The sequence below is a fragment of the Scyliorhinus canicula genome, chromosome 13 (assembly GCF_902713615.1).
Source record: "Scyliorhinus canicula chromosome 13, sScyCan1.1, whole genome shotgun sequence".
NCBI lineage: Eukaryota > Metazoa > Chordata > Chondrichthyes > Carcharhiniformes > Scyliorhinidae > Scyliorhinus > Scyliorhinus canicula.
In genome coordinates, this window is record NC_052158.1 from 22,957,851 (window position 1) to 22,976,955 (window position 19,105).

The following is a 19,105-nucleotide window of genomic DNA, read 5'->3' on the forward strand; positions in this document are numbered from 1 at the left end:
GAAGTTCGAGCTTGATACATGGCGTTTTATGATGTGAAGGTAAACCTTCCGTGTTTCCGGGTCCGGTGTTGCATGATATCCATCCACGGGGAGTTCCAGGATTTTGATCCAGCGGCAGTGAAGTAACGGCGTTATTCTTCGTACTCACATCGTCAGTAATTTAGAGCAGTACATGCAAGTGGTGGCGTCCCCATTTTAACTCTACCGTCGATCTTTATGGCAATGTTCATGGCTGCTTAAAATGACTCAAGAGGCTGCGTTCGTTCACACTATGCAACTTTCAGAGAGCATCTACCGTTACGGACGAGGCAGAGATCCATTGGGCTGTCTTTTCTTGATTGTTGCCGAAATCGTTCGATGTTATTTGAGCTGCATCATCGAACCAAGGGGCGAGTATTTCAACATATTCCTGAACTATGCCTTTTAATTGGTGGACAGAATTAGGAGCGCCAGGAGGTGATATACTGACTGCAGAATCCCCATATCATAGGATGAAATCAATAATTTTCGTGTGACATCTGCTCCGCGCTTGAGAGGTACTTGCTTTGGAATGTCGTCGATCTAATTGTTGCGACCCGTCGGTAGCAACTGAATAGGTGGAATGAATAAGGAAATATCGTATAATAAGTCTGACGATGCAGAAAATAAAGATGCCGATAACCAAACTTCATAATCTTTAGATTTTGTTTCAAATTTTCCAAATGAGGGGCAATTTAGTGTGGCCAATCCACATACCAGGCACGTCTTTGGTTTTTGTGGGTGAGACTCACGGAGACATGGGGAGAATGTGCAAAATCCACATGGACAGTGACGCGCGGCCGGGAACATTAACAGATCCAGAATCCAATTGGCGAAGGACAATCAGAAAAGGGAACGGAATGTGTTCCTCAAAGACAAATGTGCGAAAAGTGTCTTCCTCTGTATGTTGCATTGCACCAGTACTGCTAAAGTGGGATATGTGCCTTTATGTCAGTCTGCAACTGAGCCATGCTGGGACGGTTGATTTTCAAGCTGCATTATTGGAGAAGTAGGAGTTTGTTAGCAAAATATTGTCAGCACCTGATATAATTTGGACAGATTTGGGAAGTAAAGGTGAAGAGGCAAAACAAAAGACAGTAGTGTTATTAGGGGAAAGGAATAGCAAACAGTGACAGGACTATAAGATAGAGGAGCAGTGCGAATTCAATTTGTCCATTGTGATCCGCCAATAAATGAAATAATGACTGATCTGATAATATCATCGTCAAATCCACTTTCCCACCTTAACACCATAACCCTTGATGACCTCACTGAATAAAATTCTGCCTATCTCATACTTCGCAGCTTTCTCAGTGAAGACGTCGCTAATTCTTTCTCTCATAAATGGCGACCCCTCGTTCTGAGAATATACGCTCTGCTCCTAGACTGTCCCAAAATGGGAGAGAAAAATCAGCATCTGTCCTGTCAAGCTACCTGAGAATCCCATATGTCGGCATTAGCAATCTCTTCATTACTTCTAAATGCCACTGAGCTCAGTCCTAAAACACTCAAGTTCTCGCCATAATGTCCTCCCATCGAAACCCTGCACCTCCTATATCTGGAACAAATCTAGGGAACCTTCTCTGGACCGTCTCCAACGCAAATATATATTTTCTGAGATAAAGGGACGAACAATGTTCACAGTATTACAGGTGTAGTGTAATTCGTGCCTTCTAAAGTATGAGCAACACTGTCCTAATTGTTTATATAGTACCATTATAAATGAAGGACAGGATTCAGATGATTTCTCCTTTTACATGCTGACCCTCCATACTACCTTTTTGTGATATATGCACGTGGCTTCTGAAAGCTCTTCCTGCTATTTTCTAAAGACTGTCTTCATTTAAATAATCTTCAGATTCGTTTGTCTTCCTACCAAATTGCAAACATCAAATTTTCGTGCAGTATATTGAAACTGTCAAGTTTCATCGGACTTATGCTTTTGTATTCCTCTATGACAAGCTCATGACTTTGTGCCATACTCAAAACTTTCCTTCCTACCGATTTTTATTTAATCTGTGAACAGGGAATTAATACATTAGTTTCCTTTGGTCAAACGATTAAGAACGAATGTTGATAATTGTGGCCCCCACTGTGAGCCATGTGGCACTCCATTAGGAATTGTTTACCAGGGTCAAATTATCTGTCTTATTCTAAAGCACTGACTTATGTCAGTTCGCCATTCTTCTACCCATAATAATATGCTGTCCCAAACACCGTGGAATCTTTTCGTAGCAAACAGCCTCTTTAAATGTGCTCTGGAATTCCAAGTGCCTCGTATTTGCCTTTGAGCGTTTGAGTGTGTGTTACCGCTGCATTAAATTTCTTAAATATCAGTTACGAGTTTCCTTGAAGAAGACGTGCTAACTCTGCTTGATTATACTTCGCATTTCTAAATGTTGTGCGATTGCTCAGTTTAGAAGTGACTCCAACATATTCCCAATGACAGATGTGAAATTAAATCCAAGTTGAAAGAACATAGGAAGATAAGAAGTGGAGCAGCTATCGGCAATTTATCTCCTGGAGCCCGCTTCGCGATTCAGTACGACAATGTCTGTTCTCCTCTCGAACCGAGCTCCAGGATAGAGGGGGACAAATATAATAATGAATGGTCAGATGAGACTAGATGTTATAAGAAGGAAAGAAAGGATGAGAATAAAACTTCTGTACCTGGATTCAAGTAGCATTCAAAATAATGCAGATGAACTATGAGCGCACATAGACATCAATTCCACGATGTAATCTCATTGCAGAGACAGTCCTACCACACGTCATGGTTTGGAAAATGAATATTGAAGGACACATTATATTTTGAAAAGGTCGCAAGCGATGAAATAGCCGATTGGTGTTCGAGCACTAATAGTAAACAATTGGTAGGATGGAGCACAAAGGAAAACATGACCGAAATTGTTGGAAAGGCACAACGATAATCATGAGATATTTAATCTATATATACACTAGAGAAGACTGAAAATAACCTGGAAGAGGAGTTCTTTCAATGCTTTCAGTGTGCTTTCTAAAAATCTTAATTTCCAGGATACAACCAGAGTTAACACCACGATAGACCTTTACTTTGCAACGAGATGAGAGATATCGTATTGAAGGTAGAACGATAATAATATGATTGGCTTTTCTATTGATTTCGAAGAAGAGAGCAGTCGGTCGTTGATCATGGTGTTAGTACAAATAAGGACAATAATGAGGGCACGAGGTCTGAGTTGCTTAAAATGAATTGGCAAAGTATGTTATGTCAATAGAGAACGAGTGAAAAACATTTAATGGGACACTTCAGAAAACAGAGTGCACAAATTTTCCAACGAGGAATAACATTTCCCAAAGACGGACCCCCCCCCCCCCCCCCCAATCCGTGCTATACTAAGAAAGTTAAACATAGGATCTAACTGAAAGAGGGTGAGTGCAACTGGGGATAAACAGCTAGAAGGTCAGAGGATTTAAAATACGGTAACGGACGCTGCAAAATTTTATGAGGACGGTAAATATTAAAGAAAGATGGAACACTGGCCAGGTAGCTAACAAGAGGTACTCTTTTAATAAGTAATTGAAAACGAAACGTTCGTGTGCTGATGCATTGTTTTAATTTTCCAAAATTCGTATCACTGGAGTTTGGCCCAATTTAATTGGAAGATATCAAATGTAGCTCGCTTCGTCAAAAAGAGTGACAGCAAGTGGGGAATCATGGTCCAGTTTGCTTAAAATTTCTCGCAAAGATATAGTAGAAGTGGTTATTGTAAACTGTTCAGGAGGGCGTTTGACGAGGTTCCAGATATTGAGGCAAAGTAAATAATGGCAATGTTGTCATTACATTTTATCTGGACATCCCGAAGTCATTTATCAAGGGGTAACCCTAAATATTAACGCAAAGCATAATACCCCACTGGGTTAGTGGTAATATATTAGCTTGGATAGAGAATTGGCCTACCAACAGAAAGAAGAGTGTGTATGAATTGTTAATGTTCTGGCTGCCGAACATAACCTAATGCTGTGTCCCAGGGTTCTGTTCTCGGGACTCAACTATATAAAATCTATATGAATGACGTATATGGAGAGATTATATGCACCATAGCCAAATTTGCAGACAAATCTAAAATGATAGGAAAGCAAGTTTCCAAGTGGAAATAAGACACTGACAAATGGATATGTATAGGTGAGATGACTGGACGAAAGTTTGGAAGATGGAATATAACGTGGATGAGCGTGAGCTTATTCATTTTGTTCTGAGGAATAAAAAATAAACTTCTTATCTAAATTCAGAGAAACTTCATTTTTTTCTGTGAAGTCGAACATCAATCGAAAAATGTTAGTCTGTAGATTCCACAGGTATTACGTTGGGCACATGGGATTTTGGCATTCATTGGTCGTGGTATATTATATAAAAGCAGGGAACTGCTGTTGCAACTGTGTCGTGCCCGCCGCATCGGTAGTACTGTGAATAGTCTTTGCCCACTTACTTCAGGTAGAATATAAATGCATTACAGGACTTCTGGTGGCGGCCATGACATGAGAGGTCACACGAGTGGTGACTCATGTCTAAGAACATCGACTAAGGCCTTTCAGACCCTCAAGACAGGCAACAAAGATGATCAGAATTCGCCAGATTAAATCTACATCGACGGCACTATGAATAAAGATTGGAAATAATTAGCCGCCAAAGAAAAAAGCCAGAAAGACCAAGGGAGATAAACCTCAGGCTCAGATAAGGGGACCGCAGGAGGCACAGACTGGTGAGGGCCGACCCTTCAGCGCTTCCAGCGCAGACGCAGATGCTATTGAACAAATCCATGCGCTTCATCAGGTCCGGGCTCCATAAACATTGTGAGGAGATGAAAAAATACCTCATCAAGGCGGCAGAGGAAGCTGCGACGGTCCTTATTAGGGAGGCAATGGACAATATTGAGCGTAGACTATAGGTCCAGGTAACGCCGACACAGGACCGTGATATGACGCATTCGATCAATGTGACCGTTTCGCAGAACTCTACGCCGATGGGGCAAACCTGGTCACGACCCAGACTGGGTTGACGGAGAAATGCAACGAAGAAGAGACTCGGTCACGTCGGCAGAACAGGAGAATCATGGAACTGCAGGAGAGAATGGAGGGAACAATCTCCACCGAATACATAGCAGCGATGCTCTGAGTGTTTGCCGGCTAGGAGGAATTCTCCAAGGCCCCGAAAGAAACCGCGCCCACAGGTCGCTTCCTCAGCACCCCAGGGCCTGCGTAATGAACGGGGCGATAATCAGGAGGCTACACAGGCACCAGAAAAAAGCGCGGATCCGGAGGTGCGAGAAGAACGTGAGAGGGTGCAAGTGGGATGGAAATTACATCCACTGGCACCAGAATGTTGGTGCTGATCTGTGAAAGGTTCGGGGCCAATTACATGCTCCCAGACTTACGCTGTACACACGTCGGCGGCAAATTGACATGCCCTGCTCTGCCAAACTGTATGTCATGTATCTGGGCAAAAAACACTACTTGGACGTCCCGGAGGATGCCAACAGACTAGCCCAGAAAAGTGGAGTGGGGAATCAAAAATGTAGAGCAATTGTCGGAACCTGACTTCACGAATTCGACCAACAGCAGAAGCGTAGAGGGAGGCGAAATAGCAGAGAGGTAGACGGTGGGTAAGAGAGGGAGTCCGACTGTTACGGGAGCTGCTGGACGAGCGATCCAAATAGGTGCAGAAGGACAGGGAAGCAGGTGTTCGCAATGTGCTTCCTGGGACGGACGGGGTGTCTGAGGGAAAACCGAACTTTATGGAAAGCAAAGGGCGAAAGTTAGAGGGGGGAGTTAGTGGAAGTTGTAGAAGGGATAAAGCTAAGAGGGGAGTGGAGACTAGGAGCTGGTAGTACAAGCGTAGCGGGAAACAGGGGGAGGGACATGGGGGTAAACGGGCCGGGAGGCGAGAGGGTAGAGTGATGGTTGCAGCAGACAGCAGATGGAGATGGTAAAAATGAGGCGGTGGTCAGTACAATCCTCAGTGTCCAGTGAGCAGGGACAGGCCCGGACGAAGTGGACTATGCCCACAGGGTGAGTATGGATGACCCACCGGTGGTGGGTGGGGAGAGGAGGGCATTCGAATATTAACATGGATCGAGAGGTGTCTCAATGGTTTGGTGGAAATATTCGGACACCTCTCCCATCTGAAGAGTCGGAGGGCAGACGGTCATACTCAAGTGTAAGGCTCCGACTGCTGGTCAGGAAGGCTTAGCTGCAACAAGCGTTTGATTTATGTGGGACGGAGGTGGGTCTGGTAGCCATACTAATGAACATGACAGTTCCATTCACAGTGTCGAGCACAGTGATCAATCCGAGGGAGTGGGGATATGTTATTGTCAACGGGCCGCTGGAAGAAGCTTTGGTAGTCTTGGTAAAAATCTATGGCTCAAACTGGGACAATGCAGCATTCGTCAACAACACGATGGCCAAAATTCCAGATTAGGCCATCGACCAACCTATCATGGACGGGTGGTGGGAATATTTAATTGATTACAAGACCCACCAATGGACAGATCCAAACCCAAATGTGTCAGGTCTGGCTGGAGAATTGAACGCCATAATGCAACAGGTGAGTGGGGAGGGGTAGATACACTGAGCTTCAACCACACCAGAGAAAAATAATTCGCCTTCTTCTCCCACGTTTGCAAGGTACAATGTCGATTTGTGTATTCACTGCTTTGTCGTACGTTAAAGAGTGCTGCAAGGCAGTATGAGGTCGAACACTCCGCGATTGTTAACCCTGAGCATAAACCACATTACATTAGAGAAGGGCCCGGCCCATCGTCCTCATCCCCCACCCCCATGGAGGCTGGGTGCAGATCTCTTTGCCTCTATGGAATTTGGTACAAATATATTCCAGGCCATCGACGTTTATGTAACCTGCAACTAGAAAGTGGAGGTCCCACTCTCCAGATTCTGGGAGGCACTAAAGGCGGTGATCAAGGGCAAAACGATAGATTTTAGACAGCTTAGGGACAGGAAAGGAAGAGAAGCCACGATCTTCTGATCTTTCCTCACTGGAGGTGCATCGACAATACTCCACGGACCCAACTGTGGAACTGCTGGCGGAGAGAAAAAAGCCGCAGATCCACTCTGGGATCTGTAAGGAAGGAAGGAAGGAAGGCTGCTCACCAACTCTGCCAGACATAGGGGATTTCTGCGAACATACAGGCCACGCCTTACATACGCTGGTGTACCAGTTAAGATAGCAAACAACGCAAAAAGATTGCACAAGTGAAGGATCGCAATGGTCCGATTGTAGCAGACACCAACGAATTTAACGAGCCTTCTGTAAACTTCTTCCGAAGGCTGTAAACATCTGAATCCCCGCAGAGGGACTCGGTGATGGAACACATACTCATCAGATTGGATATACTGGTGGTGGAGGAGAACAGGAGACAAGGGATGGAAGGTCTGTTAGAGCTGGTCGAAAACGGGAAATACATTAATTCCACGAATTCAGGGACAACGCCTGGAGCAAACGCCTGGATTTTCCACTAGACTTCAACAAACCATTTGCAGCAGAGGCAGGAAATGCGCAATGACTCATTGTCAAACGGTTCCCTTTCTTTATCCCCGACAGTGTGGATCAGAGAGCCCCATCTGTCTCATAAACATTGATAGAAAAGTCCTCGCGAAATTGCCGGTGAGGAGTCTGGAGTGCTGCATTGAAACGTAATCGAGGAAGATCAGACCGACTTTGTCGAGGACAAACAAATGGCAGCGAACATCACACATCTGCAGAATGTAATAATGAACCAATCCGGGGAGAGATCACAACATATGTTCCTCTCCCAGGACGCCATCGATCAAGTAGAATGGAGGTAACTCACGGAAGTGCTTGAACTGTTTGGGTTTGTAGCAGTACCATCTTACAGCAAGAGCGACGCCTGGGAGTCTTTGTTCTACATGACCTCCAATTCTACCACTGGGTGGCAAACGCAGAGAGGCTGAGGGAGTAGATGAAGGAAACAGAGGAGGGCAGGGTCCAAATGCAGCAGGCCTCCTGCACGCGGGTGTCTCATCGAGCGGTCGCCACCACACCACTCCGGCCAACAGCCCCCGCCCCCACCCCTGCCCCATGCACACACACACTGCAGCAAATAGGTGCTGGTGGCCACACTAAGGACATCAAATCTGTTCAGGCGGCATTTCCAACTTGGCGAGATTTCCACCGAAGCCCCAATCTGCAATAACCATAGGTTCACACCAGCGTGGATAAACTCCATATTTGGGTCGTGGAGCGAGGTCAAAGGGGCACTGAGAGAGGACATGTATCTGGACGATAGGCTGGGCACACAGGGCGAGACGTCGGTAGGCTCCAACTCACGAAAACTAAGGGGTTAAGGTACCTGCATCTCCGTGACATTTTCTGCAAGGAAAACAAATCTTTCCCTCAGCCACCCGGACACAAAACCTAGGACACAGTTGTATGGATGGACTGGTTATCGGATGACAAATATCCGAATCTACAGACGACTCATAGAAAAGGGAAGGACATTACTGGACGATACCAGGTGTAAATGGGAGGAGGAAATCAGCATGAAAATAGGGGAGGACTCTGGATCAAGGCTCTTCACAGGATCAGCTGCACCTCTTCTGGCACCGAGCACCTTTTGTACTGATGTCGCCTAAGATGGTGCAAATAGTGCACCTTAGTAAAACACACGTAAGTGAGTTCCTCCGGGAGCGGAAGTAATGTGCGACCGGTGCCAGGGCGATGGCAAACCAAATGTTCTGGTACTGCTCTAATTAAGAGATCCTAATTAACCATCCTAACTTCTTCGAGAACTCAAGGCGGCAACATGACTCACCTCCCGTCCCCCAGCAAAATGATTACCGGCACTAATCACACATACGATTGTGAGGTCGTATATAAGTCTTATCCCTAAACGTTAAAAAAATCCAGTAAGAACACTTAAAAAGTATGATGCACACTGATGCAAAGAATGCAATGATATTATATTATTGGAACTACTGTCACAGAGGTGGTGACAACTTGTGATAGTTCTGTTGGTGCTTTTGTTATTTTAAATATTTTTATATTGTGCTGCAAAATTTTGATACTAAGGACAAATATTCCAATAAAACTATTTTGAAGGGCAACATAAATGAGTTCTCAGCAGTTCAGATAATGTTTACTGGATTGATTCAGGCGATAAAGGGCGTTTGTGATTATGACAGATGAGAAGTTGAGCCATATGCTCGCTGGAACTTCGAACACTGAGATGCGATCTAATTGTGGTTTAAAATACTAAACGGGATTGATAGTGCAAATGTAGAGCCGCGACTTCACCTCGCTGTACATTGCATAACGACATACCATGGTTTTAGCGTCGGTAGTGCCAAATTTGAAACAGAAAAAATGTGTAATTCGCTCAAAACATCGTGCATCTGTGGAATCCTCTACTCCAGTGAGCAGTGGAATTCAGTTTTATACACATTCAGGTAGCATATACATAGTTCTTTATATATTTAGCAACGCTTAATGTCTCTCAAGGGGGCAACGTGCAATTGTTCTACCCACGGACTGCGTGGAATACGAACTCCCCCGCGAGTGGGAGGAGGCCTGCCCAGCTGGGGTTTGCAAATAGGCCTCATAAAATCTGTCTCCGATTGGTAAATGTGTGAATGGTCGTCACAGTGCACAGTACCTTAATACTGTACAGCCTTTTTCGTTGCTTTTTTAAACATCGTCTCACTTACATTCTCGGGCCTCCTGCCCTTTTTTTCCCAAAAATATGAGGGTTATGAGGAGCAGGCAGGAAGGTGTCTAAGTGGATGTACTGGGGTAATGGTATTTTCACTAGTGTAGCAACGCTCCTGTGTCCCGGGCTCAAATCCCACAAGTCGTAAAAACTCATGTGCTTCACTAATGTACTTCAGGCAATCTGCCGTCCTTTCCCCCGTTTGTCAGACACGTGATTCCAAACTAAGACAGCGATGCCATTGTCTCTGAACTGTGCCCTCTGAAATGGCATAGCAAGCTCTCCAGTTCAAGGGCAATTATGGATGGACAACAAATGCTGGCTCAGCCAGCGATGCCCACATCCCAAGAACGAATAAAGGAAATTCGGCCGTGGTGAGAGAAGGCAGGATCATATTTCATAGCGCAGATTGTTCCAAGGGTCAAACTGCACATTCCTGTTCCAATTCATCCCATGTTTCGTGTCAACAAGTTTTTTTTTTAAATGTTTGAACAAATCTATTGTAGTCTTGCGAGGAAGTACCTTGATCTGGATGAAGGGAAATTGTTCGATAAAAGTCGTAGTTTCCCACTATTCTCTTCTAAACCTGTCAGAATTGCTTTGTTTGATTCTTTCAAATTCTCTATGCGTCAGATCAGTTTCTTTCCTGAGATTTTCAAACTCCTGTCAGTAGCCATCTGCCACTAGTTCATAGGCGCTTCAGTTGGCTTTACTCATCGCATCCGAATCTCTTAAACATCTGCTCTTACATTGATGCAAACACGTCAAATACTCTGCCACATCTTGTTTGGCCAATTCAATTATTTAGCTGCTATGTCAAATTCGATTTAAAAAAGGCTTCCACATATTTCTCCTCAAACCCTCGCAGTGCTTGAATATGTTTAAATATATCCCTGCATGGCCTTTGACGGAGGGATTACTCCTTCGTCCTGGCTTTCCTGACCTTCTGCGTTGAACTCAAACGTTTGAAGTTGGCGTTCGTTTTTCCCTGCCAACTGACTCTCCTTAATTCCTATTTTGCAAAGCACAAATTAAGTCTCCTTACTCTTTTATTCTTTCCATTGCTTTTGTCTCTTTTTCATTTGCTTCTGGCATTGCCTTCCTCCTCTCTTTCTTCTAATTCAAGCTGTCTGATTTTAATTGTAGTTTTGCCAATTCCATTTTGTCAGATTTGTCCTGTGCTAATTTAAATGCCGAACTCTTACTGTAATAATCTACCACTTCCTCGCCTCTCCAACTAACGTCAACGTCAACTTCGCCAAATCTAAACACTTTGTTTAACCACCCTTTGTAAAACACAACAACTCTTCCACTCCCAGGAAATTCATCACCACGGAAAGATTTGTTTTTCCTGTCTCTTCCTAGATAAACTGACAGACCAACACCTGAAAAAAGCAGCACTTCCTCGGACATTAAATAGAACATAGAACATACAGTGCAGAAGGAGTCTGCACGGACCCACTTAATCCCTCACATCCACCCTCCTCCTGTTAAGCAGCAGAACCTCCTTACTCTTTTTTTACACTAAAGGCAATTTAGCATGGACAATCCACCTTTACGTCTTTGGACTGTGAGTGGAAACTGGAACACCCAGAGTAAACCCACGCAGACACGGGAAGAACGTGCAGACACCGCTTGGACAGTGACCCAGTATGGAATCGAACCTCGGATCCTGGCGCTATTAAGGTTCAGTGATAGCCATTTGTGCTACCGCGCTGCCCATTGCCTTTAATTCAATAATCCCAAACCAACCTCGAATTATATGGCTTAATCCCGACAACATTCAAAATTTTTGTCACGGTACCCGAAACAAGGCCAAAATATATATGAAACGTCTTAATGTTTCGATTTACAGACTTTGAGGAAATAATGCTTCACTCACGAGTGATTCCACAGACAATAAGAGATATTTTATGGTAGACGAAATATTACTATTAAGAAATAATTGCCTAATTATTAACATCCAAGTTTATAATATACTTTCAATTAATAATTAAAGAGTTCTAAAAATATAAACAAAAATCTTTGATCTTACTCACCGAGCTACTTCTATAATTTCAATTAAGCAAAAGCCACACAAACAGGTCAAAAGCCACTTACGGATGCAGTTAATATTCAGTGTCTTAAATATCTATTCACAAAGTAATTTGGAGAGAAACTTTCAGACGGCTGTCTCAGAAATATACATCCTTTCGGCACAAAACAGACCAGAACTTTCAAAATTCCAACTAAAAACAACAGAGCAGGGCTCAAAACGAAACAAAAATAAACTTACGGAATCCTTCCCATGTGGGACATCACAGCCTGCTCAAGCAGTTAGCCCCTTGGTCACCGCTTCAGCAGGCATATAACTGAATAATCCAGTCTAACATTTTTTTAATAACACGACTCCAAAACACACATAATAATTTTTTTTTTAAAGTTCTGGCATTATTCACATGACCTTTGCACCTGGGTCACTTTCGGTGTAGAGTTTGTGCATGCTCCCCATGTATGTGTGTGTTTCACCACTTAACCCAAAGATGTGCTGGTTAGGTGGACTGGCCACGCTAAATTGCCCCTTAATTGGAAAATAAAACATTTTTGGCTGCTCGAAATTTATTTGAAAAAGAAAGAATCTTGCCGAAGGTGGGGAATCTAGATCTGGGGTCATAGAGTGAGTATTATCGATAAACAAGTAACACGGAAGAAAAAATGTACAGCACAGGAACAGGTGCCAAGACCCTCCAAGCCTGGGGCGACCATGCTGCCACTCCATCCAAAACGTTTCTCCACTTCCTGGGTCAATATGCCTCTTTTCCCATTCTATTCATGGATCTGTAAATGCCACTATGATACCTTCTTCCAACGCAACATTTGGCAGAGAGATCCAGCACTTTGTGTAAATTACTTCCCTTCAACATCATCTCTAAATTTTCCCCTCACACCTGAAACATTTGTCACATCGTAATTGGCTCTCTGACCCTGGTTGAAAAAAAGTTTCTGTCTACCCACTATATCCACGCCCCTCACTATTGTGTCGACTTCTCTCAGGTTGCCGCTCAATCTCCGCTGTTCAGGTGATAACAAATTGCGTTGATCCAACGTCTCCACAAAACTAATGTCCTCCATACCAGGCAACATATGAATACTGAGGTGAGGAGAAATGTCTTCTCCAGAGAGTGGTGAATCTGTGGCATTCACTGCCATAGAAAATAATTGAGGCCAAACCTTTATGAAATTCCAAGACCGAATTCGAATTTGCTCTTGGAGCTCAAGGGATCAAGCGAGATGGGGGAACTCTGGATCAGTGTGATGAACATGATCATCAGTCATGATCAAATGACTAGCTGAGCAGGCTCGGTGAGTTGAATGGCCTTCTCCTGTTTCTACTTTCTCTGTAGGTTCTATTCATGTCAGTTCTAAACCCAAACATTGCGTTCTGCATCACTCATATCCGGTCTGCTGTGCGTGCACTCAAATTTATTAGCCACGACTTGAAATGTTTGGATGCTGCTAGAAAATATATATTAGCCGGCTTCAACTGTCGAAATCATCACAGAAAACAGATAATGGCAGATGACGTTTTGCATCTTGTCTTACTTCTAAGAATATTTGGGTACATGCCTGTCTCCACTGGAATTAAGCAATGTTCGTAATAAATTAAGCTATTACGTGTTAGATTGATTCTGACAGAGGTCCCTTGAATTGCGTCATATTGCTTGGTCGCCTGTATTGCTTTCCTCGATCTCTCAATAATTCATGATACTGAGTGCACGTTTAGACATCTTAAATAAAACAGTCATTACCTCTGCATACTTGTAAATTCATGGATCCAACTGGATCTCGCCTATATTTCGACTCTGCTGCATGTCTGTTGACAAACACATACTCAAACATTAATTTATGCAGGTGCGACCCGATGCCAAGTGACGGTTTGCTCCAGGCATTCGTTTTGCCAATAGAGGGAAACCTTTCCTAACTATGCGACTCCTCAGTATGAAGGGCATTCTTTCGTATAGTATCAAGCTAACAGGACGCTATCTTACGGCTTATGTATTCTCTTTGAATAATAGCTGGTGTAAAAAGTTGAAACCGACTAATTTAATATTATTAATCGTGTGCGTTAAAACATACTAAAGTTATAATTATTAGAGGGGTGAAATTATCACCAGTTCCTTTCAAAAACAAATTAAGAAGATAATTTTACTCAGATATGGTCCTCAATTGATGCACATGTCACCACGTTCTGCCACCACAGGCATAGATATCAGTTTTGGAAGGCAACGGTTCTATCCCAAAGAGTTGGCTTAATTTTCAGCTTGTATCTACAAACAGGGCTGAAATACTTGTTGATCCCATGATTATGCGCGGTAGTATTCAGAAAAGAATGTAACGGTCCCTATGTTTGCATTATTTTCTTTTGTTGCAGAAATAAGTTCAGTGATGGACTGCTTGAATGATGCAGGTAAACGAACATTAGATATTTAAAAATTAAATTGCAACTTTGCATTGTTGCCATCAAATGCCAATATAGCTTCAAATAATTTGTTGCCGTTGAAGAAATTTCATTCAGAATATCATGCCATAACGATTAAACCTAAAGAACACAGTGCAAATATTGTTTCGTGCTCAAATTCAGGTCCATTTCCAGGGTTTTAAATTAACACCATATGTTCTACCATGCAAAACCACGAAACCATCAATTGCTTTTGCACTCAAACAGTTTTCGAAGCAAAATGTATTCAAACAAATCTGAGCTAGCATAAACTTTTATTCCGTGAATATCTTCCAGTTCACACCCAAACAACAATCACATGAATGTCGTGAGTCTTGAACGTGCAGATTCCATTTATATTGCTATGGGTCTTAGATTTTATAATGTAATCAATGGTTCTAATAACTTACTATTTTTGTTCCAATTCTAATGCAAAGGTCAACACTTAGTATTCGAGGCAGACATGCCGTATTCCAGACCTTTTCTGCAAATATAAATCCTTTGAGAAGATGAACATCTGAGCTATGTCTTGCCATTTTATCGGGCCAGATTGCCTGGTCACCAGAATGAAAACAATCACTGCAGCAACCAATTAATTGTCTCGGAAATCAAATATTACTTATGGGACTTGGTTTTACCAGTCAATCAATCAAGTCAATCATTTAATATTCGAAATCTTATGGAGATATAGAAACATTTTTATAATGGACCTTTCAACGATCATTGGTTGCTTCCTAACCTATCTTGGCTCCCGAGTAAATTATGTCTTGACAGTGAGGCCGGCATACTAATTAATCCATGACATTATCGCATTTATGAGTCTAGTCTCCTCGTGCTTCTAAATCTACACAGATCCGCCTACTGGCAGACGCCTTGTGAAGTCGCAAGAATGGTTTCTTCACATCGCAGGACATGCATTTAGTTGACTAGACGTCTTGACGTCGACCCCTGTTTCCAACCATTCATGAATACACTCCGCAAAGCCTAATCTTCCGGATGACTTGTGATCCTCTGGCCTAACATCTCCTTTGTGTTCTGTGTCAAACTGTTTTAGTTTCCTCCGTATGAGCTACTGATGATACTTCAGTGATGTTGACAAATTCGTTCAATTATATATTGTAGACATATTTCGTAAATGATGCATGCATAATTCAAACCCCGAAAACATGTGAATAAAAAGTCTGTCAGGAATCGCAGCATCCAGTAATAAAAACCCATATTTATAGATCCTATTAGTTTGACCAAATAACGTAATTTTCAAGAATGACTTGTTCCCCGACTGCAGTTGCGACAAGTTGCTCTACCGTCAATTATGAAGTTTATCACGTCATTACCTCAATAACATATTTTCAATGGAAAAGATGTGCAAATTTGAATTTTCCAATGAGCGGAGCCAATACAAGTGAGGTACATAATGGAAAATAGCGTTACCCGATACTGTACCATACTGATTTCCGCTGAGATGTGGTAACCAGCTTTCATTTGATACAGAAAGTTTCTTACACAGAAGCTTAAGTTAAACAAAATGATCGCTGCACGTGCTCAATGACGTTGGAATAAAAAATGCAGCAAGTGAGAGCTAGATTGACAAGCAAAACTATCCTTCTGCATATGGAGCTGAGGTATGTTTGAAACAGCAATTCCCTAAATATACATACAGAAACAAATGCAATCACTTTTATCTTTGGTCCTGTAGAATTACAAAGTATGCCAAAAAGTGACGGTGAGTAATGAAATATTTCAACAAGTAATATGCAGATGCGATCAAAGCTAATTAATTGTTACATTCCGCAGATTTGACGACTTATTTTAACAATTGAACCGCATAGTGGCCCGAGAAAACTGTTTATTGCAGCGGCATGGAGTTTGCGTTCAATGGCAAAATAAAACCGTTCGGTGTTAACCAGAAAGTGATTGTCGCTGATAGAGAATTACGCTTGACTGCGACTTCACTTCCAGCTCCATGTTCATTCCAAGACAGTCACAGCTTGCAGCAGCAGCGAATTTGTTAGCCTGTCCAAACAGCCGATCACAGTAAATAACTTTGACAGATGTGCAAAAGGAAACAAAATCTTTGGGGTGAAGAAATTTTAAATAATTTTAAGGCCAGCAATTTAGAAATAGGGTTGGACTGGAGCCTGGCTTCTGGTAGGGTCAGAGGTTGTCACGATTCTTGTTTGCGTCAGTAATCTGAAAAACATTTATTAAATAAAATTAAACTTTATCTTAAAATCATAAATTTACTATTTGACAAGGCTCCGCTAATATCTGTTTGATTTACCTTCGCTAGTTTCCCAGAATTAATATGACTAATAACCTGAGTGTTAATAACAGTTTAAAGTTAAGGCAACATGCTGAAGCGTTGATGTGGACCACGATGCCCACTTTGAAAGGGTGCTGCTACCCTACCTAGCTGGTGTTCTGACCACGGGGTCCAACTTTAGAGGCAAAGAGCCTCAAAACAGGAAATGTTATTAAGCCCTCCACATCCGACTTCAGCACTGCAGCCACGAATATGGCTCACAAAACATATGCTCCCCCCCCCCTCCCCCGAGGTGAGTTGTCCCAGATGGGCCCACAGGACCATAACAAGGAGGTGTGGATGAGAACTCTCTTAACAAAGCTGGGTCACAACCTCAAAGCTGTTCTCTTGAACACTGCCTGGGAGGCAGTGGTACTGGCAGTCAGCGTTACCAGCACAACAAAGGCAGACAGTTGGTGATCTGGAGGGGTGCTGATTAAATGTCGAGGCCTTTGCCTGCTGAGGGGCGGAGAACCAGTGAGGGCTGCAAAAGATGGCCACGGTACAGGCCTCCACGGACTGGGGAGAGCAATACTGATCCACTGATTTCTGTGCAATGGGCCAAAGCTTCAGAGGATTGTGCTTGACCCCTGATAGAGCAGGGGTATCAGGGGCCCAGTGGTGTTCTGGGTGGGATTACAGATGGCAATGAACATTTTCAACGTTCAGAGGAGACAGGGATTAATGCGAGGAGCAAGGAAAGACATACTGAAGCAATGTCGGTCTGAGACAGGCCTCCCGAATCTAGAGATGGAAACCCGAAGTCCACTGACTTGACATCAAGTTCTCACGGCGCCTACCCCAGCAGGGCAAAAAATCTCCCAGCGTGATTGAGAGTGTTCAACGGTCTATCCATGTTTCGTTTAGGCTCCCGAGACCCCTCAGCAGCTATTATTATAGATCATAGAATTTACAGAAGGAGGCCATTCGGCCCATCGAATCTGCACCGGCTCCGCAAGGGCACCCTGCCCATGGTCAACACCTCCACCCTATCCCCATAACCCAGTAGCCCCACCCAACACTAAGGATTTTATTTCCTTTTGCACATCTGTCAAAGTTATTTACTGTGATTTTGAACGCTAAGGGCAATTTACCATGGCCAATCCACCTAACCTGCACAATGCTGCCCAGTCCCCGTTTGAAAACACATAGAACAGTACAGCACAGAACAGGCCCTTCGGCCCTCGATGTTGTGCCGAGCAATGATCACCCTACTCAAACCCACGTATCCACCCTATACCCGTAACCCAACAAACCCACCCCCCTTAACCTTACTTTTTAGGACGCTATGGGCAATTTAGCATGGCCAATCTACCTAACCCGCACATCTTTGGATTGTGGGAGGAAACCGGAGCACCCGGAAGAAACGCACGCACACACGGGGAGGACGTGCAGACTCCGCACAGACAGTGACCCAGCCGGGAACTGGACCTGGGACCCTGGAGCTGTGAACCATTTATGCTGACCACCATGCTACCATGCTGCCCTTAGTCACGCCACCGATACTTTTGACTGAGACATGTGGATCAAGGCGTAAACTTGGAGGAAGCTCTGTCCAACCCTGTTATCACATTTAAATACATGCAAATACTGTTTTGACATGCTGAACGCTCAGGTTTCGCCGACAATTGTTTCAATCAGCGGTGCCGGACGTTTTCACTAAGTTTGTAATGTTTGGAGGACGGTTAGCGTATGATTTGTGCGTTTCTTCAGCGCTGTCTGTAATGGAAACTAGATTGCTGAGAGTGACGTCATAATATTCGGTTTAATAACAAGCCTGCCGGTATCGTAAATTTATAATTAGTTTCATGCAGTTAATTATGGCAAAGGCTTGCATTTCAGCGTCCACACCCACCGTTCCCCACCACCACCGGGCCCCCATACGCGTACACACACTCCAGAAACTCAGGAAATTCCCATTGTTTAGGGATGCCAAGAATAATAGCCCAAATGAATAGATTGGAATAACCCACACGCTGCCGAATGATATTCAGAGCCTCAACCTAGTCGCTTCCCTTTGCAACGAGTGACGAATGACTTGAATTGTTATGCGGCTTGAAAATGTCGACCAAGGTATCAGTGCAAACTGGAGTGTAATGAATAGATTAAATGCGCAACAGGCACATAATCAAATTCGAGATTATGATATAGAAGCCGTTACGGAGACACGACTGCGAGATGGTCAGAAGTGTGAACGGAATACAATAGGTTCGAAGGTTTATAGGACGGACAGGGAAAATTGGCGGATGCGTGCGGGGGAGTGTGGCAACAACCTGACTAACGATGAACCAAATCAATTAATTGGCGAGAGATTATATATGAGGGGAACACATCCAGTGGAGAACTTGTTCGTGCAACTGAGGAAAAGTAAGGGAGCCAATAAGACGATAGGTTTTGTGTATCGTCCACGTGGTAGCAACTCGGAAGTGCTAGATTGTATACATACAGAAATTAGGCAAATGTACCACGAAGGCGAAGGGTATTAAGGCGGGTGTGGGGTTGGGAGGCTGCGGGGGTGGGGGGGGGGGTGAACTTTCACATAAATTAGGAGAAATAGAAGTGCAGAAAGATCGTGCATTTATA

At 43.5% G+C, this 19,105-nt stretch overlaps 1 protein-coding gene across 1 annotated transcript in view; it reads left to right on the forward strand.

The window, feature by feature from the left end:
- The window catches only part of LOC119976524 (golgin subfamily A member 4-like), a 1,176,663-nt gene that overhangs the window by 741,626 nt on the left and 415,932 nt on the right, over positions 1–19,105 (forward strand). The window contains exons 108-109 of the mRNA XM_038817077.1: positions 14,155–14,190; positions 15,917–15,943. Coding sequence (XP_038673005.1) covers positions 14,155–14,190; positions 15,917–15,943 — 63 coding nt within the window. The remainder of the gene's footprint in view (positions 1–14,154; positions 14,191–15,916; positions 15,944–19,105) is intronic.